At 47.0% G+C, this 25,543-nt stretch overlaps 1 protein-coding gene across 2 annotated transcripts in view; it reads right to left on the bottom strand.

Annotated features, from left to right (window-relative positions):
* The window catches only part of Asic2 (acid sensing ion channel subunit 2), a 1,083,285-nt gene that overhangs the window by 14,636 nt on the left and 1,043,106 nt on the right, over window positions 1-25,543 (bottom strand). For both annotated transcript variants that reach the window (XM_050128719.1, XM_050128718.1), the window contains exon 4: window positions 205-355. In XM_050128719.1, coding sequence (XP_049984676.1) covers window positions 205-355 — 151 coding nt within the window. The remainder of the gene's footprint in view (window positions 1-204; window positions 356-25,543) is intronic.

Raw genomic sequence — 25,543 nt, 5'->3', positions numbered from 1 at the left:
TGCACACATCTGGGCACCCCTGCATACTAGGATGCTGCCCTGATAGATGGATGGATGGATGGATGGATGGATGGATGGATGGATGGATGGAGTTTTTCCACCTGCCTCTTGGTTGTCAGGTACCACAGTCTCCCTAGAACAATAGGGGTGAGGTGTTTCCCGTCGGGTGAGAAATTGCAAAGGTCCAGGGACCCTGCCACCCACCTGGCATGTGGACCATGCGGCAGTTGCAGTTCTCCACGATGTAGCGGGTCTCACAGTCAATCCGACAGGCGGTGATGCTGTAAACGGGAAAGAAGTCGAGCCCCATCTCCGAGGATCGACACTCCCCCCATGGTGGGGGCAGATACGTGAGCTGTAAGACAGACAAGAAGGAGAACACAGTCAGCCCTGGCAGAGGATGCTCATTTGGTTTCCACGGACGCCGTGGTACCCTCGTCTACCTGTGCAAAGGGCAAATAAGCAATCGAGTATCCTCAGCTGGCTTTGTGAACCTTCACCGTCTGGATACCACATGAGTTTTCCCACCTTGCTTTTTTTTTTTTGTTTTGTTTTGTTTTGTTTTTGGTCAATTTTCATGGAATTTTGCTCTCCTCAGTCTTTTTATCTAAAGATTTCACCTTTTGTGTCCATGCATGTGCCTGTGAGTATGAACACATGTGCATGCATATGCCTGGTAGAGAGGCCAGAAAAGGGAATCGGATTCCCTGCAGCTGGGATTGCAGGTGGTTGTGAGCGACCATGTGGGTACTGGGAACTGAATTGGGGTCCCCTACAAGAACAGCAAGTGCCCTTCACATCTGAGCCATTGCTCCAGCCCTGTCCTTGGAGTCTGTTGTCCAAGCTGTGCCTTTCCATATCTGTGTCAATAGTGGCACTTGGAATGGCCCAGCTAAATTCTACCGTGTTGGCTGGGAAGACTGAGACCCAGACCCAGACCCGGAGGGATAAGTCACAGAAGAGGACAGGTGAAGTGACTGCAGGGTGCAGCCACTACTTACGGTCCTGATCAAGCTGTGGACGACACTCCAGTGCGGACACTGTCACTCCCTTCTCAGAGGTCCAGTAGCCATAGATTTTCTAACGTCTATTGTACTTGCTTGGGAGGGACGGGGAGGGTAAGGGACGAGAGAGTTAATGGTCCTGGGAGCATTTACTATGCTATTGCTACTACACTAAGCAAACTCTTGATACCCAGCTTTCCTTTTATGATGGAAGAACAAGAAAAACAATAAAATGTACGTATTTGGGGCTAGGAAGATTGCTCACTGGGTAAAATGCTTGCCATGAAAGTGCTCGGACCTGAGTTCAGATCCCTAGAACCTGTGGAACGTCTGTCATGGTGGTAGCACACTCCCCTGCGCTACCATCATGAGAAGGGAAGTATTGACCAGAGACCCCTTGAGGCTCGAAGGCCAGCTAGCGTGGTGTGCACAGTGAAGAGTGACAAAAGACTTGTCCCATCCTAAGTGCTGAAGGTGAGGGTGAAACTTGAGGTTGAAGTTTCAATATGGGATGCTCATGCCCACATGTGTGCACGTGAGCACACACGCAATACCCCAAATCCTCTTTTTTTTCTGCCTTTTTTGGTTTGAGAAAGGGTCTTACTATGTAGCTATGACTGTCTTGGAACTCACTTTGTAGGCCAGGCTGGCCTTGAACCCATGGAGATCTGTGCCAGCCTCTGCCTCCTGAGTGCTGGGATTAAAGGCATGAGGCACCACACCTGGCCACACTACAACTCTCAAGTGCATACTTTGAATTTTGTCAAATGTCACCATCTACCTGTGTAACACACTGCATCAATCAAGACATGTGACACTTTTATCCCTACAGAAGATGAATTCATATCTTTTCCAATTAGGGCTCCATCGCCTTTCCGGGCAACCACTCTCATGAATTCTGTTACCACTGTCTGTCTAGTCTCTTTTCACACTTAGATAATTGACGGTTTGCCCTGTGTATTTTTTGCCCACTCCTTTCACTAAAATGATGGTTTTGTGGTTGTTCCACATGGGAGTGCACCTGGAGTTCATTCCGTCTTTTCAGCTGAGTCATTCTTTAACATATGAACACGCCTGGATTATTTATCCGTTCACCTGAGGGTGGGTGTTTGGGTTGGCTATATATTTTGGTAATTATGAAGAAGACTCGCGAGTATTTGTTTAATTACTTAATTTATGGGCAAGGTCTCATACAGCACAGGCTGGCCTCAAACTTGCTGAGTAGCCAACAATGATCATGACCTCCTGATGGCCCTGCCTCCATCTCCCAAGTGCGAGATTACAGGCCTGTGTGACCACATCTAGCTAAGTGTGGCGGTTTGCACGGGTATGGCCCCATAGACTTCTGGGTCTGAATGTTTGGCCCATAGGGAGAGGCACCATTAGGAGGTATGGCCTTGTTGGAGGAAGTGTGTCACTATGGGGGTGTGCTTTGAGGTCTTATATGCTCAAGCAACACCCAGTATGGGATATAGTTGCTTCTGCTGCCGGTGGATAAAGATGTAGAACTCTTAGCTCTTTCTCCAGCACTGTGTCTGCCTTTCTCTCCACCATGACGACAATGGACTAAACCTCTGAACTGTAAGCAGCCCCAGTAAAATGTTTTCCTTTATAAGAGCTGCCATTGTCATGGTGTCTCTTCACAGCAATAGAAACCCTAACTAAGACACTGAGTACTTATTTATGATTAATTTTGCAGACATTTTAGTTCCTCTTGAGTGAACGGCCAGGAGTGGAATAGCTGATTCTGATTAATATGTATGTATGTATATGTATGTATGTATGTATATGTGTGTGTATGTATGCATGGATGGATGCATGTATGATTTTATAAAAAATGGCCCAACTCTGATCTAAAGTGGTCCTACCACTTTAGAACATTTGTTTATTATTTATTGTGTGTGGGTATCTGTGTTTCAGTGTCTGTGCCATGTGAACGCGTGGAGGTTAGAGGGCAACCTGCAGGTGTTGGTTCTCTCCCCCAGTAGGGATCCAGGGATCAGACTCGGGTTTTCAGGCTTGGTGGCAGGTACTTTTCCCAGCTGAGCCATCTTCCCAGCTCTCCACTGTTGTATTTCCACTAGGAGTGAATTACAATCATACTCTACCCAAGGACACTTTGTCTCCTTGTTGGTTTTAGCCTTTTTTTTTGGGGTTCAACTGTCACACCTTGGTGTTTCTGTTTATAGTTCCCTGATGACTGATGATTTTGAGCACAACTTCATGTTTTTATCAGTTATTCATATATTAATTTTCTATGACATATGTTGGAGTCTTTTGCCCATTAAGAAACCCTGCTTGTTTTTTTGTCTTTATTATGGAGATGTAAGAATTCTCTGGCTGAATGGCCTGAATTTCAGGTCTGAGTCAAATGGGAAGTATACATCTTTTTTCTAGAATCTGGGCCTTATTTTTGTCTTAGTCGCATCTGCTACTTTAGAAACCAGCTTTAAGAATACATAACTTATATGATAAAATAGACAAATTAGTGCATAACTGAATAACTTATTATTTTAGATTTATTTATTCTATGTGTATGAATGTTTTGCTCATATTCACATATATGTATAGTTTGAGTTCCCGGTGTCCTCAGAGGCCAGAAGAGGGCATCAGATGCCCTGGAACTAGAGTTACAGGTGACTGTAAGCCACCACATGGGTGCTTGGAACCAAAGTCCAGAAGAGCAGCAAATGCTCTTACCTGCTGTGCTGTCTCTCCAGCACCTTGAGTGAGATTTTAAGAAAACGCATATCCTTGTGGTAATCATTGCGCTCAGACTATGGAACATATCTAATCTCCTCAGAAGCTCTCTACTTACGATCACTCCACCCCTTTTCCCAGTCCCCAGGCAACCATTCATCTGCTTCTGTCCTTATAAATGAGGTTTCTGTGCTCGAGGATTACACAGAAATACAACAACAGCGCATGTATTCCTTTGTGGCTGGCAGCTTTCGCTCAGCAAAAATGTTTTTGACAACTATTCATACTCTTGAGTGTATCAATAGCTTGTTCTTTTTGATAGCTTGACTTTTATTTCTTTGCTTATAGTTTTCATTTTTGCCACACTGTTTTGCTTAAAAATTTCAATGAGATGCTGGGGGAAAAAAATCCCAGAGGGGGGTATTTTCTGGCCTCAATTCTAATTTTTGAAGGAAAGAGCTTATTATTTCTTTATTAATCATGTTGATATACGCTTTTGGTTGTTTGTTTGTTTTTTTTTTTTTCCAGACAGGGTTTCTCTGTGTAACACCCCTGGCTGTCTTAGAACTCATTCTGTAGATCAGGCTGGCCTCGAACTCACAGAGATCCGCCTGCCTCTGCCTCCCAAGGCTGGGATTAAAGGCATGTGCAACCACCACCTAGCTTGATATACATTTTTATTGGCTGATTGTTGCATTGAGGAAGTTCTAGCCTATTTCTAGTTTGATAGGAAAATTTTTTCTATTTTTATTTTGTTAATTAAAAATTTAAAAATTCTGTGTATGTGTGTGTCTCTGTGAGCATCAGGGGCATGCAGGAGCATGGAGATACCAACAGAGGGCTTAGTGGCCCCTGGAACTGGAGTTACAGGCAATTGTGAGCTACATTGTGGATGCTGGGGACCAAACCTGGATCCTGAGCAAAATCAGTAAGCACTCTTAACCACTGAGGCATCTCTACAGCACCTCAATTTTTATTTTTATAGAAAATCACGAATGGAACTACATTTTTGTAAAGATATTCCCTGCCTCTAGAAGGGATCACGTGACTTCTCTCCTTTATCCGGCAATTACGGTGAATGGCGTTCATTGATCTACAGATGTGGAACCCATCTGTCGTCCCAGGACCAACCTTACTTGCTCATGACTTACTATTCTCTCTAGATTTTTGCCATGTCTAATTTGCAAACATTTTCAAACCAAGTTTTGCATCTGTATTTAAGAAGGATGCTGTAGTTACACTTCTTCTAACATGATTTTGGTTTCTTTTATACAGTTTTGGTTAGCCTAGGTAAGTCTTGAATGAGTTATGTAGCTCAAAAAGGCCTCTACCTCAGGATCTTCTCCCTCAGCCCTCTGAGTGCTAGGGTTATAGTTTTGAGCCACCATGCAAGACTCTTAAAATATCCTTTTAAGTGCTGGTACTGGGATTATGTTAACTTCATAAAAAGAGTTGTGAGGTGTCCCCATTGTCTCTGGTTTCTTAGTTTGTGTAGACACAGTATTATTTTCAACTTAGATGCTTGATTGAATTTACGAGTGAAGCCATCTGGACCTGGTGTTTATGTGTGTGCATGCAGACATTTTAAATCACAAATTCAGTTCCTTTAATAGAGGCAGAGATATAAAGAGTTTTCTATTTCTTCTTGCACTAGTTTTGGTGACTTCTGTTTTAGAAAATATAGTATTTTACTGATTCTTTGAGAATTTCATAAATGCACACAGTATATTTTGGTTACATTCACCCCCTATCTCTCCCCTTAACTCCTCCCATACTCCCCATCTCCCCTCCCTTTGGTAACTTGTGTGTTTTTTTTCTCCCAAGGAAGGTGCTCATTTTGTCTAAATTTTTGAGTTATTACAGTTGTACATCACATCGTCTTGTCACTTCAAAATGCCTGTAGGCACTGTCGTGATGTCCCCTCGTGCACACGCTGGTGATTTGTGTTTTCTCCCACCTGCCTTGTTATTGACTTCCAATTTCATTATTCTTTGTTCAGGAAACAGACCCCTGCGGTTTCACTGCTTCAAGATCTATTGAGATGTGTTCTGTGAGTCTGCTTCTGGTGTACCGTGATGGATGCTCCATAGACACCCCTGAAGTATTTACATTCCGTAATTCTTAGTTAGTGTTTATTCCCGTCTTAGTAAGATTTCTCTTGCTGTAATAAAAGACCATGACCAAAAGCAGCTTGATTTTGTGTGTGTATATGTGTGTGTGTGTGTGTGTGTGTGTGTGTGGTTTCAGCTTAGAACTCTTAGGTCGCAGGAATCTGGAGGCGAGCTGGATGCAGAGGCCATGGAGGGGTGCTGCTTACTGGCTTGCTTCTCATGGTCGCTCAGCCTACTTTCTTATACACCCCAGGACCACCAGCCTAAGGGTGACACAATTCATAGAGAGCTGGTCCCCCCTCCCACATCAATCACTGTTCAAGAGAACACACCACTGACTTGCCTACGGGCCAATCTCTGGGTGCATTTCCTCAATTAAAAGTCCCACTTCTCAGCTATGTTTGTGTCAAGCACTATTTCATAAAAGGCAGTTAAGCTATTTGATAGTGTTGCTCAAATCTCTGATACCTTTAATAATGGTTTTCCCACGTGTGGTTTGGACTTGAAATGTCCCCTGTGTCCGTGTATTCAGTGTTTGGGCCCTCCCTGGAAGTGCTGAGTAAGTACTCAGCTTTAGGAAGTGGGCTAAGATTTAGGAAGTGGAGCTTAGTGTTTGTAGAAGTCAGGAGCCGCGGCCTAAAAGTTAAACCAGCAGCTGGTTTAAAAGTTAACGGGCTACTCAGGCAAAAGTAGCCTCCGCGGTGCTGAGAAGGAAACTATATTTTACATTTACCACATTTACACTATTTTCATTATTCATCATTTCTCCGACAGATCTCACTTGTCCATTTGATGTCATTTTCCTTTGGTTTGAAATCTTTTTCAACTTTTCTTCCAGAGTGGGTTTACTACAGCAGACTTCCTCGGTTTTCGTTTGTCTCTACAATGGCTCAGTCTTCCTCTCTCTCAAGCCTACTGCTGTGTATGCTATGAAGGCTGGCTCAGCTCTGTCTTTTAGCATTTCAAAGATGCTCTTCTCCTCTCCCGTCGCCACTCTTTATGATGAGAACCAACTACCATTCTCCATATGATTATTCATTCTCTCTTCCTCCCTCCCCTAGTTAAGATTGATTCTTCATCTTCGATTTTGTAGGATTTTGACAATATCATGCCTTAGTGTGATTTTTTTTGAATCTTTATTGTGTGGGTTTACTGAGGATCATAGATCTGTGAAATGATGCTTTTGAACAAATTTAGAAAAATATGAATCAATATTTCTTTAATTATTTTCCTTCTTATTCTTTCCTCTCTGGAATGCCAATTTTATATATGTTGTGATCTCTCTATATAGGTTGTATGCACTCAATATTTTGTCATTGGAGCTCTGTTTATTTTTATCAGTATCTTTTTCTTTTTGTATTCCAGTTGAACAATGTCTGGTGTCTGTTTGGGGGGGGGTTATGGGTGTGCACGTGTTTGTGCGTATGTGTATGTGGCAGCCGGAGGTTGACTGTGGGCATTTTTCTCAATTACTCTCCACGTTAATTTTTGGAAGCAAGAGTCTCTCACAGGACCTGAAGCTCACAGACATGGGTAGGCTGAGTGTCCAGTGGACTCCAGGGATCCACCTGTCCCTACCTCCCCAGGGCTGAGATTGCTTCGCTACACTGGCTTTTCACATGGGTGTGAGAGATTCAAACTCATGTCCGCATGCTTGCACAGGAAAACTTTCTGAGCTGTCTCCTGAGCTCCCACCCCATGAATCATTTCTCTTGTTTTCAAGCACAGTGTCCCTTCTGTCTTGTATCCAATCTTCTACTGGTCTCACCCAACAATGTATAAATGTATCAGCTCTAAAACGTCCATTTGGTTTCTTTAAAAACATTTCCAAATCTTGCCTTAAAACAACAACAACAACAACAACAACAACAACAAAAAACCTGTCCTTATTTCCATCCATTTCTGCAATGGCTTAGCAGGTGTAATACCATGACTGTACACTTACTCCCCCTAACACTGGGGTTAGATGCAGATCCTGTTTGTTTCCAGTGGTGTTTCTCCTCACGTTCCTCTCTTACCTTGTGTGCCTACAAGTTTTTGTTTGTAATGCAGACATTGTGGGTCGATCCCTATAGAGACGTTGGATAGATTATCTTCCTCTACTTAGCCTTGTACTAGAAGGCAGTTAGGCTTATGGAGAACCGCTTTGGTTCTGTGGCTGCAGTTTAGTTTTGCTGGTAATCCTGTGTTCTGATACCCAAGGGATGAGACTTCGGGCTTCCTGGGAACCCTGGGTTGTTTGTGGATTCATTCCTCCCACACAGTGGCAGCTGCTGAACTGGTGGCTCAGCTCTCTCGGCTCTTGCTCTCTTCCCAGGCTTCTTGAGCTCTCGATCCATTCACAGAACGGTGAAGATCGAGCCTAGGATTTGAGGAACACTTATATAAAAATTTCGGCTCCCTCTCTCTGAGTCCCTTCTTTTCCAGGCTCTCCCTTCTTATTTCCAGCCTTTTTTGGCAACCCTGAATTCTGGTTTCTGGTTCATTAACTCGATGCTTGCTGATCTCTAATTGAACTCCAGCCTCAATATTCTTTTAGAACTCCGAAGTGTCCACGTGGGAGAGGTCAGGGAAATAAGCATGCGGTTCACCAAGTGTGACTTTAAGGCCTGTGTACTCCCCAGTTGCTGGCTGCTTTTGTTTCTCGGCAGCACAGTCAAATACTGACTATAAAGCCTTGTGCCTAGGGTTTGTGAGAGCTGCTTCCAGGAGGGCTGGACTTTTATTAGCTGCTCCGCACTGCTGGGAACTTATGAGTCTCTACGCTTACTTAATTTAATATTCACAGGTCTCTCTTGATGCAGGCATTCCTATTTTTATTTTGTTGAGGGGGGGGGAAATTAAGTTTCAGAAAAAGGTTAAATTCACTGTACAGGACTACACAGCAGTGAGGGCTAGAGCCAGCAGGTGGTTCCTGCAATTTCTGGTCCCACCATTGTGCCTGTCACTGCCTCATACCCTCCTATCTGGAGAGGATCGACTGGAAAGAGCCAGAAGCAGTCCATGAGGACTCAGAACTCTTCCCCTTCTCTCCTGTTTTTCTCTTTGGCACCTGGGAACAGGTTTCACTTCCACACGAACTTCCTGTTGAACCTGCACAAGTCGCTGCCTCCCTCTGGACCTAGTTTGCATAGGTGGAGAATGTTTGTGTGTCAATGACCTCTAAGCAAAGGGCGGAGAGTCCAGGATTTAGGATGCATTGTGTAGCCGCACTGTTCAATATCGGTTTCCAAAATCATTAAATTGGATTTGGGAAGGATGCACCAGGTCCTTTTGGAGTCTGGGGCTCCAAAATGATGGAAGCTAATTTTGTGGTGGTGACGGGAGATTGCTGTAGGATAACTCTTCTGTATGCTGTGGAATATATGTTGCTCTCATTAGTTGATAATAAAAGCTGCTTTGGCCTATAGCAAGGCAGGATATAGCTAGGTGGGAACGCCAAACTGAATACAGGGAGAAAGAAGGGCAGAGTCGAGAGACACGCAAGTCAGTTGCTCAAGAAACAAGATACCAACAGACTGCTGAAAGCCATGGCCACGTGGAAACACATAGATGAATAAAAATGGGTTAATTTAAATGTAAAAGCTAGTTAGGAATAAGCCTGAACTATAGGCCAATCAGTTTGTAATTAATATTAAGCCTCTGAGTGATTATTTAGCAGCAACTGCGGGATGGGGCTGAACAGAAAAGCCTCCGTTTACAGGAGCTAATTTTCTTTCTCCTTTTAACTCTCTGTCTTTGTCTGTGTATGTATGTAGGTGTATGTGTAGTGTATATTTTTGTGGTGTATGTGTAGGCTGTGTGTGTGACTACATATGTGGGTGTGCATATGCACGTGTATAAGTGCATGCAGAAACCGGATGCCAACCTCAGGTGTGGCTCCTCAGGAACCATCTGGCTTGTGTCTTGAGACAGGGTCTCTCCCTGGAACCCATGGCTCAGGACTCTTCTAGACTGGCTTGCTCTCAGGCTCATCTTGTCTCTGCCTGCCACAAGTGGAATCACAGGAGTCTACCACAGTGCCTGGCGGCTTAAAAAAATGTAGGTTCTGAGGATTGAACTCTGGTCCTCATGCTTGGATGGCAAGCGGTTAACTGAGAGCTATCTCCCCAACCCACGAATTCATTTTCTACTAAGATGTGTCATCCATGCCAGGCAGCAGTGGTGCATGCCTTTAATCCCAGCACTCGGGAGGCAGAGGCAGGCTGATCTCTGTGAGTTCGAGGCCAGCCTGGTCTACAAAGTGAGTTCCAGGACAGCCAGGACTACACAGAGAAACCCTATCTCAATCCCCTCCCGCTAAAAACCAAACCGAACAACAACAAAAAAGATGTGTCATCAAAATGAGAGGGCAGTACGTGCATTCCTTCCTAGAGGTTCAGGTACCCTGACTGCTCTGCCATAGCTGCTTCATCCTTTGCTCCATTGGCACCGCTGCAGCCTCACACGGCGGCCGGTGGCAGCCGGGAAACAATAGTATACACAGCAGCAACTCTTGCTTACCAGTGAGTGTCTGGAAGTGGGTTGGAGTATTTGTTTATCCCAGGCAAGTGGAGCCTCAAGGGACCCTGAAGCACTGTCTTCAGATATCTGAAGGACTGTCTCAAGGAAGAAGAATTGGGTTTGTTTTCTGGCATCCCGAGGGAAAGACAGACACACGAGGAGTTGTCATGAGGGAGGCAGAGATGAAGATAATGCTTCCTGACGTGCAGGCGCTGTGGTGGCACGTTAAATGCATTGCCTTGTTTAATCCCAAAAAGGGATTTGTTCTCAGAATAAAGAGAACTTTCTAATCCGCCAGTACAACTCGATAATGAAATCATCTCTCTACTCATGGGAGCGAATCCTCATTGGCTGGGATCAGAGGATAGAGGTCCAAGTATCGGCTGTGCAGCTGAGTGAGATGATCTCTAAAATTTCTTCAATCCACGTCTAACCACAGGCCCTAAGTCTGTTGTGACTTGAGAATGACAGACGGCGAATGACCCGAGCAGTGCTTTGAATGCCACCATTTCACGGGCTAGTGTGGCTTCCAGTGTTCTACAGCATCTTCAGTGTACCCGTCAGCCCCAGCTATCAGACTCCTCATCCAACCTAATCAGATAGATCCGGTGCCTCACAGCCATGGCTAAGTGTCATCAACATCACATTCTGGTTCCTAGTGCAGGCCTTCACACACTCCTCCTTCCTTACCCTCCACCCTTGTCTCTTTTCTTTCAGCAGGGTCTCAGGTATCCCCGTTGTTTTCAAACTCACTATGAGACTAAGGATGACCTGCTGCCTCCATGTCCCAAGTGCTAGGATCTGCACCACCAGACTCTGTTTTATGTGGTGCTGGGGACCGAACCCAGGACTTCACATACGCAAGGCAAGCACTTCGCCAACTGTGCGGTCATCCAAACCACTCCTGTTCTCTTTACCATTTGGCTTGATGGGCCAGAGAAGCTCTGCCATTTCTGGCTCGAGGTTGGGGAGATGGCTCAATGGGTGATTACTTGCAAACATAAGGACTTGAATTCAACTCTCACATAGAAAGCTGACTGTGGCTGGATGCTGTGTACCTGTAACTCCAGCATTGGGGGGTATGGGACAGATAGATCCTGGGAGCTTGCTAGCTAGCCAGCTTAAAAGAAGACCACTCTCATGCTTACACACACACACACACACACACACACACACACACACACAGCCCATTTCATAATGCAAGTTAAAAGGTCATTAGTTTGACCTTGGGGTCTGGATCTAGTAGAGAAAGCTAGAATCGTGACCGATAGAGCTTATGGTGTGTAACAAAGCCAGCAGGATGGATGAGCTAGTTCAGGGAGAGAGGAGACACTCCAGGACTGAGTCTTGAGCCTTGCATTTACTGACAACACTGTGCCAGGGAACTGGTGGTTTCTAAAATTGCTTCAATTTGGGAACCAAACAAAGAACTGAGAACTCTTGCCACTGGATTCTCTGATGCTCGCCTGCCATTGCTTCAGAATCCTGAGGCATCGTCTTTCCACAGGCTCTTCATTTTATATAGAAAAGCTGATGGCTGCTCCTCCTCCACCTGGGGACATCCCTACATAGTTCCTCAACCTCTGAATGTTTCAGACTGTCCCAGACCCAAGGTCTGAGACTCACCAGCAGGTGGCGCTACAGCCCGAGTTGCTCTTTGGAGAGGCTCAAACTTGTATCCTCCGCCATGGTTAACCTTCCTGGACCTATCCCTGTTGCGTCTGCAGCCCACCATCTGAGGCTCTAAGTTGGAAGGAGATGTTGAGAGGATGGTGAAAGTATTGAGGAAGGCATATATTCTGCTCCTGAAGGCTAAGAGGGCACGGGAGGAGAAGAAAGAGAGAGACAGGGAGGCCCACCTGGCATACCTGAAGGCCACAAAATACCCACCTGACTCTTGTATCAGACCCTTAACTTCCTGATTCAGGGAGTGGACATGTTGTTCCCTTGAATAATATCCCTCTAGGTCCCGGAAAACGGATCCAGAGTCCTTGCCAAGGCTAGGCCCTTAGTCTTGTTCTAGCTCGGCTTCCTCTTTTACCTCACACTGTGGAGGTCCTGGTCTTGTACCACAGACCAGGTATGCTCTGTGGCCTAGACTAAGCTGGATTTGATGTCTGCACTGTACTCCTGAGTTGGGGGAACTAGAGCGCACGGCCGGACCCCTCTGACATCCAATTCTGCACTTGGATCTGGAAGTATTATCTACCTCCGAGGGATGCTGTAAGCTTGACTTTGCTAAGTACAGATGTGCATTGCCCAGCTGTGGCCTTCAGGCGACATCTCCAGTACCTGCTCCACACCATGAAGGTACTGTTTGTTGGCTGGGCATGAAGAACTGGGCTGAGAGAGCTCAAGGGAGGAAGGCCTCGTCCTGACTCACAGGTTTGGAGGATTGCAGTCCTTCATGGCAGGGAGGACACGGCTGGTCCGTGGTGGCAGGAGCTGGAGGCAGCTGTGTATTATTGCATGATGCCAAGCAGGAGACAGAAAGCAGATCAGACGAAGGGCCAAGCTATACCCTTCCAGCCACACTCCCCAGCGGCCTATGTCCATAAGCAAGGTCCCAGAGGCTCCATTATCTCCCTAAGCAGCACCACCAGTGGGGACCAGGCGTTAAAACACATGAGCCCATGGGGGACAATTCTACACTCAAGCCAACAAAGACCTTGTATAAAATTTAGTCATCGATTAAATTCTGCCGAAATCCCACCCACACGAGATGCGGGGACCCAGGGAAGGTGTCCGAGGGAGCTGGAGCAGGCTCTCCTGCCTGCTCACCTTGCCCCATCTCTCTCTTTTCCTCTCCTCTTGCTCCCTCCTCAGGTGCTCTCCTACTTTCTTCAGGAGCAGAACCAGGATGTTCCTAGGCAGCGCCATCCTCCTCCGAAGTCTTGGCATATGGCCACATCCTTTCGCAGTGTCTCACCTCACCACGGCATTTTCCTTGGGAAAGGCAGCTCTCTCCTGAAGAGGAGTGCTCGAGCAGGATGTTAAGATTTCCCTGCCTTGTTGCATAACAAGATGGAGCATCCCCAAGCGTGTCTGGTGCATAACGGATGTTGAAGAAGTCGAAACTACAGTCTCCATGGGGGTCCTTACTGCCATCCCGTGTCCCTGACTCAGGGGTGGGCTCGTGGGACACAGACAGTAGGACTGATAGCCCATCTGGCCACATCCTTCTATCAAAGACTCAGAAATGCATTTGAAGGCTTGCCTTGGAGTATGAGGACCCAAGTTTGAACCTTTGAATTCATATATATATATATATATATATATATATATATATATTTTTTTTTAAAAGCAGAGCATGGTAGCGCACACTTATAGAGATGACAGAGAGGTGAATCCCTGGGGTTCACAGGCAGCCTAGCCTACTTGGTGAGTTCCAGGCCAGTGAAAGCGCCTATCTCAAGAAGAAAAAAAAAAAAAAAGAACCCAAAGTGAATGGATACCTGAGGAAAGACAGTGAGGTTGCCCCCTGGCCTCTACAATCACAGGCAAGTGTAACTGTGCACGTACACGTACCTTCATATATGTGAATGTATACAGACATACACATACAAACACATTCTGGTAAGATCATGGCACACCCTTACTTTGCATGGCTTCTGGGATCTTCTACATGTAGTCCTTAACTGCATGCTACTGGACCACATTGTTAAGACCGACTGGACCAGCGACAAGAGGCAGCGGCTGAGGCTGAGAGAAGAGGGCTGTGGGTCAGGCATGGCAATCTCTCAGAGCCTTAGTCATGAGCACCACAAAACCAGCGGCTGGAGTGCATAGCTGCGAGACTCTCCCAGCTCCTTCAAAGTCTTCTGATGCATGAGCCTCGCTGGAAGTCAGGGCACAGGGCAAGCCAGGGCACAGGGTGCTGAGTGGGTGGGCTGCTCTCAGACAACTTGCCTGCTTTAAATATTTGGCCCAGAGTGTGTTTTCTTCCCCCTTTCTGTCTGGAGGACTAGATCAAGACAAGGCCAGCATGGCCCTGGCTCTGAGCCAGCAGCAAGCTGTCACCCTGGGAAAACCTGTCTTAAGAGCCCAAGGGAAGATTCCCTTTCCCTTCTGTCTCTCAGAGGATGCTGTCAAAGGGGTGTTTGGCTCGCTCAGCAAAGCTCCCACCAAGGAGGAGGTGCTCAGTCAGGAGATTTGGCCCCTGCCAGGGAGCAGGAGGCAGGAGATGGGGTGTATAGTCCATGTAGTTTCTTGTCGGGAGCCTCGGGCCAGTGGTCCAGCCTCATTGGACAAACACTTCCAGGATGTTTCAGATCTGAGAGCCTACAGTGGTGAGTGAAGTGGGGTGCTCACACTCAAAAGGGTTCTGTGCCCCTGAACCCTTACCGTCATCCTGAGGCATTTCTCTCTCTCTCTCTCATCCTCTTTACAGCAAAGCTGAGGGGTAGCAGGACAGACATGGCACTCTGGTCTCCATGGGGGCCTTTGTTGAGGAAGGCTTAGCACTGGGTCACATTTGAGTCTTGCAGTAGTTAGGTTTTCTCGTATGACCTTGGATGTGACATTCAACCTCTGGGCTATCAGTAAGGGGCCTTGTTCACTGAGGAGGCCCAGTTTCATAACTCAACATTCTCCTGCTTTTAGCCATGCCCTGTGAATTCGTTCCCCACTTTCTAACACATGTGCAAACTTCTATCGTGCCCACCCAGGAGGAGGAGAAATCAGAGCCTGCTTTTTGAGCTGTAATTTTGAGTTTGATGTTTTTATTGCATCCTGCCGAGTGATTTAAGTGTGTTCGCAAATGATTATACTGTGCTCCTTTTAAACAATTCTAAAATCAAATAAAACACTAAAATCAAATCCACCAATCAGTTGGTAATGCAGGCATCAAAGGGGTCTCGGGGGAAACATGTCCTTTCAGACAGCCAGGAGGGAGGAGACACAGTCCTACTGCCTCCCGCCTGGGTCACTGAAAGTTCATCCCACAAGGTCAGAGCAGGGAGGATGGGCTCAGGACACAGCACAAGTCGCTGCAAAGAGAAGGGGCAAGAGAATCTCTCAGTTGGTACGCACCTACTATGTGCCTGGCATTGAGGTAGAACATCACCTCTTTAAATCCTCACGGTGACCTGGTGGGAAGGTTTACTGCCCCAATGACCACCTGTCGGCTAACAGACATTGGGAGCATAGCTGATATTGGTTGAGCTCTTGCTGGGTTCCTCTTGCTGGGTTCTAGGTACTGTTCAAAGCATTTTCCTGGCATAGACCCACTGAGTGCCCACACCTTTCATACGGGTTGTGCTTCTTCTGATCTGCATTGAATACCTGGGTAGACCGATCCGGAGATGGTAAGTGATTCTGCTTGCAGGGGTAGTAGGTGGTGGAGTAGGGATTGAAACCCAGCTGTCTGTCCTTCCCATGACCACCTTACAAGGACTGACTATTCTAATATGATGTACTATCACAGGGTGGGGTGCACGGGAAACAGAGGTCATTACCATGTGGGTGGCTGGAGGCGGATGCAAAGATTTAAAGGACGGCAGCACGCGCTCCTCAGACCCCTCAGTACGGGAGACACCGAATGGCTCAGTTATAACAATACTGTTCGTGAATGTCTGTTTCCCCCTTTGCACAAAGGACCAAGCTTCAGTAGCTTGTGAGGGGCAGGATTCAAACCAGGGTCTGCTTGACCGCAAAGTTCCTAGTCCAGAGTCAGGACCCATCCAAACCTCGGCTCTGTTGCCAACCCACTGTTCTCGGTAGAGGCTTCGCTTGAAGCACGTGGGCTCACTGAAGGTGCAGTATAGAGGAGATGGCGCTCTATAAGGTACACCTGGTGACTGTGCCCTTTCCCTGCATCCTGGGCATATGACAGACCTTGCCAATCAATCAAAGACGATGGCCCCGGGGCTTAGCTAACCACCATTTGACTGAAATTGGAACTGAGAGGAAGCATTGCATTCTGAGAGGCTTCAAATGCAGATGGCATCGAACCACACACGGCTAAATATTCTCACAGAAAGGCAAAGCTTATTATGTACAATAGAAACACAGAACGACCTTCCCCTTCCTTCCCTGCAAGCACAGTGATTGGATTTGCTCTCTTAAGCAAAAGTATTCCCAGTTAGTGTTTGGTCCAATGGTACCACAAAAGGATTTTACCCAGGTAGAAGCCCGCCACTCCTGGTCCCTGCCTTGAAGTTACCAATGCTGCCTGTTGTGCCTGCTGAAAGGGACCCAGGAGCAGTAGCAGCTGATGTAGCACTTTACGAGGCAACAAAAAAAATCAATTTAAAAAGTGAATTATCTATGATTTGTGACAAATAATAAAATAATAAGCTTGTATCCATCGCAAAAATGTCAGTGAGTGGAAAGGGTGCGACAAGAACAGAAAATGTAAATTAGCTCTGCAGAAGAAGAATGCTGCTGTGTTTCTGAAAGATTGCAATGCATCTCACTCAAACATAACTTCCACTTTGGGCCTCGCTAGATCTACGTATCTCTCGGGGACATATGAGAATCATTCTAGATATGTGTCATGGCTGCAAAGACAGCTTCTGTAGTTTTATGTTCATCTATCTATGTGTTCATCCATCATCTGCCCACCCACCAATCCCTCCAATATCCATCCATCTACCCACCCACCCATTCATCCATCCTTCTACCTGCTGTCCATCTATCCATCCATCCATCCATCCATCCATCCATCCATCCATCCATCCATCTGCTCCACACAGAACATCTTCCACCCACATGTCCAGAAAACATTTATTAAGAACTCAATCTGTTTCAGGAAGACTGCCAGGAACTGAAGATTTGATGATGAGTATTGTGATTCCTATGGCCATGGGATAAGAATCCAGGAAGACTAGGCATGATATAACACACAGGAACTTTATAAAGTACAGGAGGGCAGAGCATCTGAGAGGGCATAATTAGACCGACTCGGGAAGGGAGGCACAGGAGAGACTTCATGAGGCAGTGGTTGGAACTGAGTCTAGAAAGAATGCAGGATAATCAGGCATGGGAAGGGTGTTTTGGGTAGAAGGAACTTCGTGGACAAAAGCTGTGTTAAAAAAGAATCCCAGCACTCAGGAGGCAGAGGCAGGAAGATGTCTGTAAGTTCGAGGCCACTCTGGTCTACAAAGTGAGTTCCAGGACAACCAGAGCTAAACAATGAAACCCTCTTTCAAAAGAGAAGGAGGAGGAGGAGGAGGAGGAAGAGGAGGAGGAAAAGCAGCAGCAGCAGCAGCAGCAGCAGCAGCAGCAGCAGCAGCAGCAGCAGCAGCAGCAGAAGAAGAAGAAGAAGAAGAAGAAGAAGAAGAAGAAGAAGAAGAAGAAGAAGAAGAAGAAGAAGCCCATCATACAAAGAGGCGTGGCTTCAAGGAAGATCATCAGGTCATACATAATGACTAGCATATGAGTGTCAGGTTGTGGCCAGTGCTTGGCGTGTAGGGAACAGGCCTGACATGGTACTAGGACACACAGTAGGTATGACCCTGCAGAGTCAACCCCTCCATCCTCTTCCCAGTGACTGTCACAGCTTTCTTGGCAGAGGCATCTTCTGAGTGTCTGTGAGGATGACATGGTGTTATAATCACATCTGGGTAACTTCTGCTGATGCTGCCAACAACCTTCAGCAGTTTCCTTGATGTGTGATTTGCTGGTTGGAATGGGCCAGAGAGACGTGTTACAAGGACAAAGGTGGGGAGGTGAACTAACCAGAACAATAAGCCTGGCCGGAAGACACACCGACCAGGCTTGGCCAGCTGCTTGCAAAGGCCAGGCACTTGGCCTCTCAGAACTCAGCTGTTTTTAGGCCCTCTGGTTCCAGGTTAGGTTCTTGCTTGATGTGTGGCTTTGCCCTTCCCTGTGCAGGACCCAGGTGGTCCCACACCTGACCAGTTAGTGTTGGTGACATGGTCTTCCTCTGACTCCCACTCCCTCTCTTTAAGCTCTAAAGTGGTGATTTGGGTTCCAAACTGTTCTCAGGAAATTTTTGGGCCCTGTTTCCACCTCCCAGCATCATGAAATGGACGAGGCAGAAGAGACCAGTGGGAGGAACCTTTCTATGTGAAACTGGACCTCGTAGAGCTGCAGCTGCTGGGAGACAGCTATGCAGGGGATAGACCACAGAGCAGCAACCTCCATTGCCACTCACATGGCTGGAGGCATGAATGATGCCTCTGGGGAACATACTGGGGCATCCCAAGCAGTCTGCTCCCCACACTGAATTCCCATCTGGCTTCACCCCCTCCTTGGCTAGCCATCCATCTCCAATTCCCATCTTCCCACTCTTTCCCCTTAAAATACATTACATTTACATGGCACTGGGGACATTCTTGTAGGCATGGGAGAGGTAGTGATGGAGGTGGGGTCAGAAGTGTTGATGGGACTTAAAGCCATTTCCACTTAGTCTTTTTTCTCTTTCTTTCTTTCTTTCTTTCTTTCTTTTCTTTCTTTCTTGAATGGGAAGCTTTTATTATTTTTCCCCTTTTAAGAATAAAAAACAAAGAAACTTAGAGTTTTGTTGTATCACAGTTCAGACCTATTTCAGACCAGTAATCCTCCTGCCTCAGTCTTCTAAGTGTTCTTACTGCTGGGATTACAGGCACGTGCCACCGCATAGCATTTGGGGTTAGAGTTAGATCCAGGTTGGTCTATACTGTCAGCTCTGTGCATTTGGTGCAGGTTTGGCTTCAGTTCCAGTCACTCTTGGAAATGCGTGGGGCTGGAAGGTGAAGCGTGAGCCCACACATGGGTACCGACCAGGGTGTCATGGTCCCTGCATGTGCACCTGACGGTCATGCTGACTTTCCAGTTAGGGGTTGGGTAGCTCCCCTCTGTGGCAGCTGGTACTCCATTGGCAGAGCCTTGGTAGAGGCATCGTCTTGGGACATAATATAGTGGCAGGGGTCCCAGATGACAGGAACAACCCTGGAGTCCATGCATGGAAGCCTGGAAGGCTGTCCTCTCTGCGCTGGTGACACACTGTGCTCTAGGGCCACAGCCTCTCTGAGCCCAGATGGCTGAGTCAGAGGCCCATTCACACAGAGCAGTTAGCTCGGGACCCATCATTTGTCACTTGCTGCCTTCCTGGAGCTTTTCATGGGGGAAATGGTGGACTTCACCAGACATAAAGTCTAGGTGTCTCCAATGGGACTCTGTGAGGGTAAACTATGCAACCTGAGGTTCATCCTCTTGGCACTTGGCTTATAGAGGGGCAGGGATCTTTTGGATGTTTGCAGCTCAGCTCTGCGTCAGCTGGGGCCCCACTCTGTGTCTAGGCTGGCTCCCTAGTTTTGATGCTGGTAGCACCACACTGTGTTCTGCAAATCCCTAAATAATTAATTTTCACAGGAGCTCATGAGGGTTTAGACAACTTATCTCTCACTCCCTGTGGGTCCACCAAATGCCTCGCTCCTGTCCCCATCTCCAGCAACACCATAGTCCTGGGCGCTCTCTCTCTCTCTCTCTCTCTCTCTCTCTCTCTCTCTCTCTCTCTCTCTGTTTCTGTGAGGATGTGCATATGTGCACACACAGGCCAGAAATTGATGTCTAATATTTTCCTCTACAGTTTTCTACATTTTTTTGGAGATTGGCTCTGTCACCAAACTTGGAGCTCATGGATCCAGCTAGACTGGCTGGCTGGCAAGCTCCACCTAATCACATGATCCCGGGGTTACAAAACATGAAATCATGCCAGGCTTTTGCATAGATGATGGGGATTCAAACTAAGGTCCTCAAGTTTGTGTGGCGACACTATCAACTGAGCCAACCCCCTTGTTCTGCTAACTCCTGTTTCTTACACATAGGTCAGCCCTATGCCATGACTTTAAAATTTCACTTTTTTTCCTTTCCACTAAACTATGCCAATTTGTGTGCATGAGTTGCAAAATAGCATCTTGGGCTGTGCTATTTTTTTAAAATTAATTATGTAATTGTGTGTGTGCACACGTGCGTGTGTGCATGAGCATATGTATAAGCATCATGTGTCTATGGGTGCCACTGGAGGCCAGAAAAGGGCATTAGATCCTCTAGCACAGGAGTTAGAGAACTTGTGTGGGTACCAGGAATTAACATGGGTCCTCTCTGAGAGTAACAAATACCTTCAAATACCTTTAACTGCTGAGCCATCTCTCTATCCCCCACCTTGTGCTAATTCTAAAGGCGGTCAGGGTCCACCCATGAAATACTTTGAAGGAGAGTTGAGCAGATATGGTCTTCCATAGTTCTAACCTCGACTCTTTGGCCCTTAGGAAGGGCTGCTGTGGCAAGACCAACACATTACCGGCTTCTGGAGTTCGATGCCATTGGTGTCTGCTGTGGATGGTGAACCCCTTTCTTATTCCTTTGTTGAAACTCTTCCCCCAGAGTGACTGTATGGTTAAGCATGGCTTTTAGGTGATTAATTAGTGTTAAATGAGGTCAGAGGGTCTGTCCTGCTGTCTTTATAAGAAGAGGAAGGGACACCAGATCTCTTTGTCTGCGTGCACCCAGGGAAGGGGCTTTCTGAGAGCACCATGAGATGAAGGTGGCTGTCGGCCAGCCTCAGATAAGGTCCTGGTTAGAAACCAGCCCTGGCATCTTGACCTTTCAGCCTCCAGAGCCATGAGGAAATGGATATCTTTTGTTTAAGTCTCTGAGTCTTACTATGATGCCTTTAAAGTGACGACTGGGTTTGTCAGTGATCTCTTGTTTGAATGCATCCTTCACAACTAACCTGTAGCAGGAGAGGACGATCTCATATTCTGAGGACTAGACCCCATAGTCAACACTCACATCGTTATGGCCCTGTGAGTTTAAGTTTGAGCCTTTCCTAGTTGTTTAAAAACAAGCTTAATTCCTGGGGATTGTAGTTCAGTTGGTAGAGTGCTTGCCTAGCATGCAGGAAATCCCGGGTACCATCCTAAGCAGAAAACCAGGCACAGTAGTGCTTGCCCATAATCCTAGCACCAGCGAAGTAGATGCAAGAGAATGAGAAATCAAAAAGCATCCTTGATGTGTGGTGAGTTCAAGTTCATCCAGTCTGTCTCAAACCATGATGTCCCCGCCCCCCCGCCCCCAACATAATTTATCTCTGGTGACTTCTGGATAATTCCTCGGTTGGCACCTGGGAGATTATGTTAGGAGCAGAAGGATGCACTAGGTTGTAGGGGGATAGGCTAGGCTCAGAAAGTCTTCCTACTCAAAGGCTGAGTGACCTTGGGCAAGAGGTTGACCCTCTTTGAGTACCAGTTATCTTCATGTGACCCAGGAAATCAACCTCCATCTTGGAGGGATTTTATGACATGACATACAAAGAGAACCCCATGCTTCCCTAATGATAAATCAGGGGCTTAATAGATTTATATACGTACACACACACACACACACACACACACCTATTTTTTGCCTGAAGCAAATCTAATCTGTAAAAATCCACCCAAATTCTCTCTAGCCAAGAGCAGGGATTATTTTAATTATTTAAGGACCTGTTATTTCCCCAGGTTTAACCCTGGGTCCTTTAAGTGGCAGCTACATATGTGGGCTGCCATGCTTGTTCAGGAACCATTAGCTACTTGACAGTGACGTTAGTAGGAAGAGAGAAGGAGCAGGACCCGCGTCATTGAAGCCGGTGCCAGGAGCCACTGGCTGCTAAGAGCCAAATGGGACTTAAGAAAAGAAACAGATTTGAAAGACTCACCCAAGGAAACAATTCGTTTATAAATACCCATCTGACTCTTTTTCCCAGGAACCCGTCCTCCCGTCGTTCAAAGCAAGCCATGAATGCAGAGCAGCCTGCCCCAGACGTCTTCCCCTAAACTTTACAAGCACAGTGACAGGTGATTGGAACGGGCCTCCCCCATGTAAGGTGCCAAGGTTGTAATTGCTAATTCTTCTGGCTGTAATTTATCCTGCTGTCCCTCTGGGTAGCTAAACAGCTCTGAGCACGAGTTGCCCAATCGGCTTATAAGTCTCCTTGATGAATCACTCATTCTCATGCTCCTTTCTCCAGGCTGCGGTAATTCTTGACAACTGCCTTCCAGCTCCTATCTCCTGTGGCTGCGGAGGGGAAGGAAGAGCCATCTATTAGGAGGAACACATTGAGAGGAGCGAGCTCCTGCTGTTGGGGTATGGTAGGTGGAGGGCAACACACGTTCCTCAGGATGGAGAAGATGGTGGCAGAGTCTGTGCTCAGTGACCTCGAGGGCATGAGGCACACCTTGTTTGAGGTCGTGTGTATGTGTGTGTGTGTGTGTGTGTGTGTGTGTGTGCGTGTGTGTGAATGTGTGTGTGTGCGCGCGTGTGTGTTGTTCCTGCATGCATGTATGTTGTGTTGTATGTGGGCCAGAGGTCAACCTCAGTCGCCCAGGATCCTCTTATTTCTACTTCCCTAGCATTGGGATTAACAGTGTATCCCCATCCCATGCCCACAGCCCCGTTATTAGCACAACTATCCAGATTTTTTATTCTAAAATGTAGGTTCTGGGGTGGAACTTATGTCCCCACACTTACAAGATAAACACTTACTGACTGATCTATCTCCTCAGCCCCTATGTTGGGTTATTTTGAGGCGAGGTCTCAGATAGCCCAGGCTATCACTGAACTCTATGTAGCCGAGGATGGCCTTGAATCTGGATCCTTTTGCTCCCACCTCTCAAGCGTTAGGATTGTAGGTGTGTCTCACTGTGTCTAGATGATTTGGGGGGAGGGGTATTTGAATCAAGGCAAGTTCTGCATCTTCATTAAGAAAACATTCCGTGCTGATTGGTAAGCATATTGCTCAGATGAACCAGGGCAGTACCAGAGAGCCCGTGAATGCCCAGGGACTGCGGATCTCATCTCTGCCCTGTGTTAGATGCGTTCCCTAAGCCCCCTTGTGAAACACATGGCTGCTTCTCACCTATGAGACAAGGTGGAAAGGAAGTGGGCCTCCTGGGCTAAAGCTGGACAAGCTCTTTCCCCATCTGACAGCAGAGAGGAGATGAATGAAGCTAAAACCTGGAGGAGAGTGGGGCCACAAGATGGGAGGATCCGGGGTCCCTGAATGACTTCATGGAACACTGCCTCTTACCGCGGGGGAAGGATAAACATTTATGGCGCTGTCACTCAGACTGCAGGGCTGATCGTTAGGGAAGTCAGCCTCCCCTGCCTCGTACAGGCAGTTTTTTAAGTGAAACTCAAATTCTCCAACTTAAGGAAGCGACAAGTGGCAAGCTGATGGGGGCTAGCAAGATGGAATTTACTAACCAGATCATATTTTGGAATGCATTTTCGATAGTTGTGTGAAAATTCAGAGTATAATTTGGAGAACAATGGATGCATGGGGTCTTAATTTTTAGGTGTGATAAATCATTCATGTTGGGAGTCAGAAGGAAAACACAATCTTTCCCCAGGATTCGTCTCCCTCTTCTCTCTCCTCCACCGAATGCGTATGACCTACAGAGTCCATCTCCCCAAGCCAATACAGATGTCTCCTGCTCCCCACAAGTGGAGACCGCCATTTCCCCTCTCAGAGTCCCGCAATAGCTTTTGTCCCCTGCCTCCCCTGTGCACACACAGTCTCATCCCAACCCTATCTTTCAAAACAACGCCCTTTATACTCATCTATGTATTCACCGCACACGGGTGCAATGACATGCACGTGGAGGTCAGAGGACAACATGCGGGAGGCATTTCTCTCCTACCACCTGGATCCGGAGACTGAGCTCTGGCGGTCAGGCACCTTTCCTTGCTGAGCCAACCCCTCCATCTTTCTACAACGCAGACCAGGTCATATCCTCTCCCCAGTAAAACCTAGGGTCTGCGCCCTTGACTCCACTCTGTGCTCTCTGACTAGCTTGTCTTCCTGCCTGTTGGTCCGCACCTACCACCCGAAGGCGGCTCTTCTTCAGAACCACACACTGTCTATTTCTCCTACCTTGCGCACCTTATTCCAGGCTAGCTTTACCCTACCTGTCACACCTGGCAACTACTGGCTGGCATGTACACCTCCTCATTTTAAGAAGAAGGGGGCAGCTTTTTTTTTTTTTCCAGAGTTGGCCTAAGGCTGTGTCTCACTGATGAAACCTTCAGGCCCCGTTGCTGCCAAACCAGTTACCAAGGCAACTTTCCCTCTGTGGGCCCCAGTTTCACCGTGAGTAAAAATGGTCTCTGTAGGCTTTTCCAGTTCAGCATTTCAGGAGTCTGTGATTTTTTTTTTTAAAACCACGAATACAGCCTGGTCATGTGAGGGAGATCAATACTCAGAGTTTTCCTGAGCTGTGTCTGTGAGCTACAATTCGTCAGGAGACTGTCTGCAGGGAAGCATGTGCCTCGCAGCCCCGTCTGATGCCAGAGAGAATTTATCGTTACGGAAAAGCTTATGGTGCAGGTTTAGCGAGTGCAGCTTCTAAGGCACTTGTGACTCATTTATCAAGCAAATACAGCTTCCTTATTTAGACTTCAGGCAGTTGGCTGGGGTAAGATGTCCTCTTTGATTGACCCTGATGAGGAATAGACGTGATCAATTATGCCTCAAGACAGGCAGAAAGGTCACTGGCCAGTTAGTTGGTGCTTTTGTCTCTACCGTTGTCTACGCCTTATCTGGGCCTCTTACTTCAGGATGGATGTGAGATGGGCAAGAGGAATTGACGTGTTTCATGCCAGCCCATGATCAGGCATGGGGAGCTCTATCAGCACCAGACATGCTTCGGCCCCTTGACCCAGTCCACGTCAGTCCCTGACTGAAGCTTCCCAGCAAGCATCTCTGAGGGGTGAGGCTGAGGCAGTTTGTCTGTCCCATTGGGTCAAGAAGACAAAACGATAGAATCAGTTGAACCCACTGGAGTTCCACCGCTGGGTTTAAGAAGCCCCACGTGGTGAGAACTGGGTGGTTGATGTGGCACTGACAGGCTCTTCTTATCAATTTCCTGCCCCCAGGCTCATGGAGTCTAGTCTCTGATAACTGTACGTAAAGATTCCTCGGACACCCCTCAGTGGCATCTGAAGAAAGCCCTCAATTGTCACTTTTTCTTCTACTCCTGGCCATCTAGTTTCCAAAGGGTTACTTTTGGTTTCCAAGGGCCTCTGAGAACTTCCCATTCCCAATCTACCTCACATTCCGATGTCATGGGTATTTTCTAATGGGTATTACAAACCCCGCTTCTTCCAGGAAGCTTTTCTGGCTTGGCTTTCCACATTCCTTATTCTTGACTCTGATCATATTTCCCATCTGATTATTGGGTACTATGCTACCTCTCTCTCTCTCTCTCTCTCTCTCTCTCTCTCTCTCTCTCTCTCTCT

The sequence above is a fragment of the Alexandromys fortis genome, unplaced genomic scaffold (genome assembly GCF_014885135.2).
Source record: "Alexandromys fortis isolate MF-2015 unplaced genomic scaffold, M_Fortis_MF-2015_v1.1 scaffold_80, whole genome shotgun sequence".
NCBI classification, from domain to species: Eukaryota; Metazoa; Chordata; class Mammalia; order Rodentia; family Cricetidae; genus Alexandromys; species Alexandromys fortis.
The sequence above is the reverse complement of the archived record's forward strand: the minus strand, read 5'-3'. Positions and strand labels throughout refer to the sequence as shown.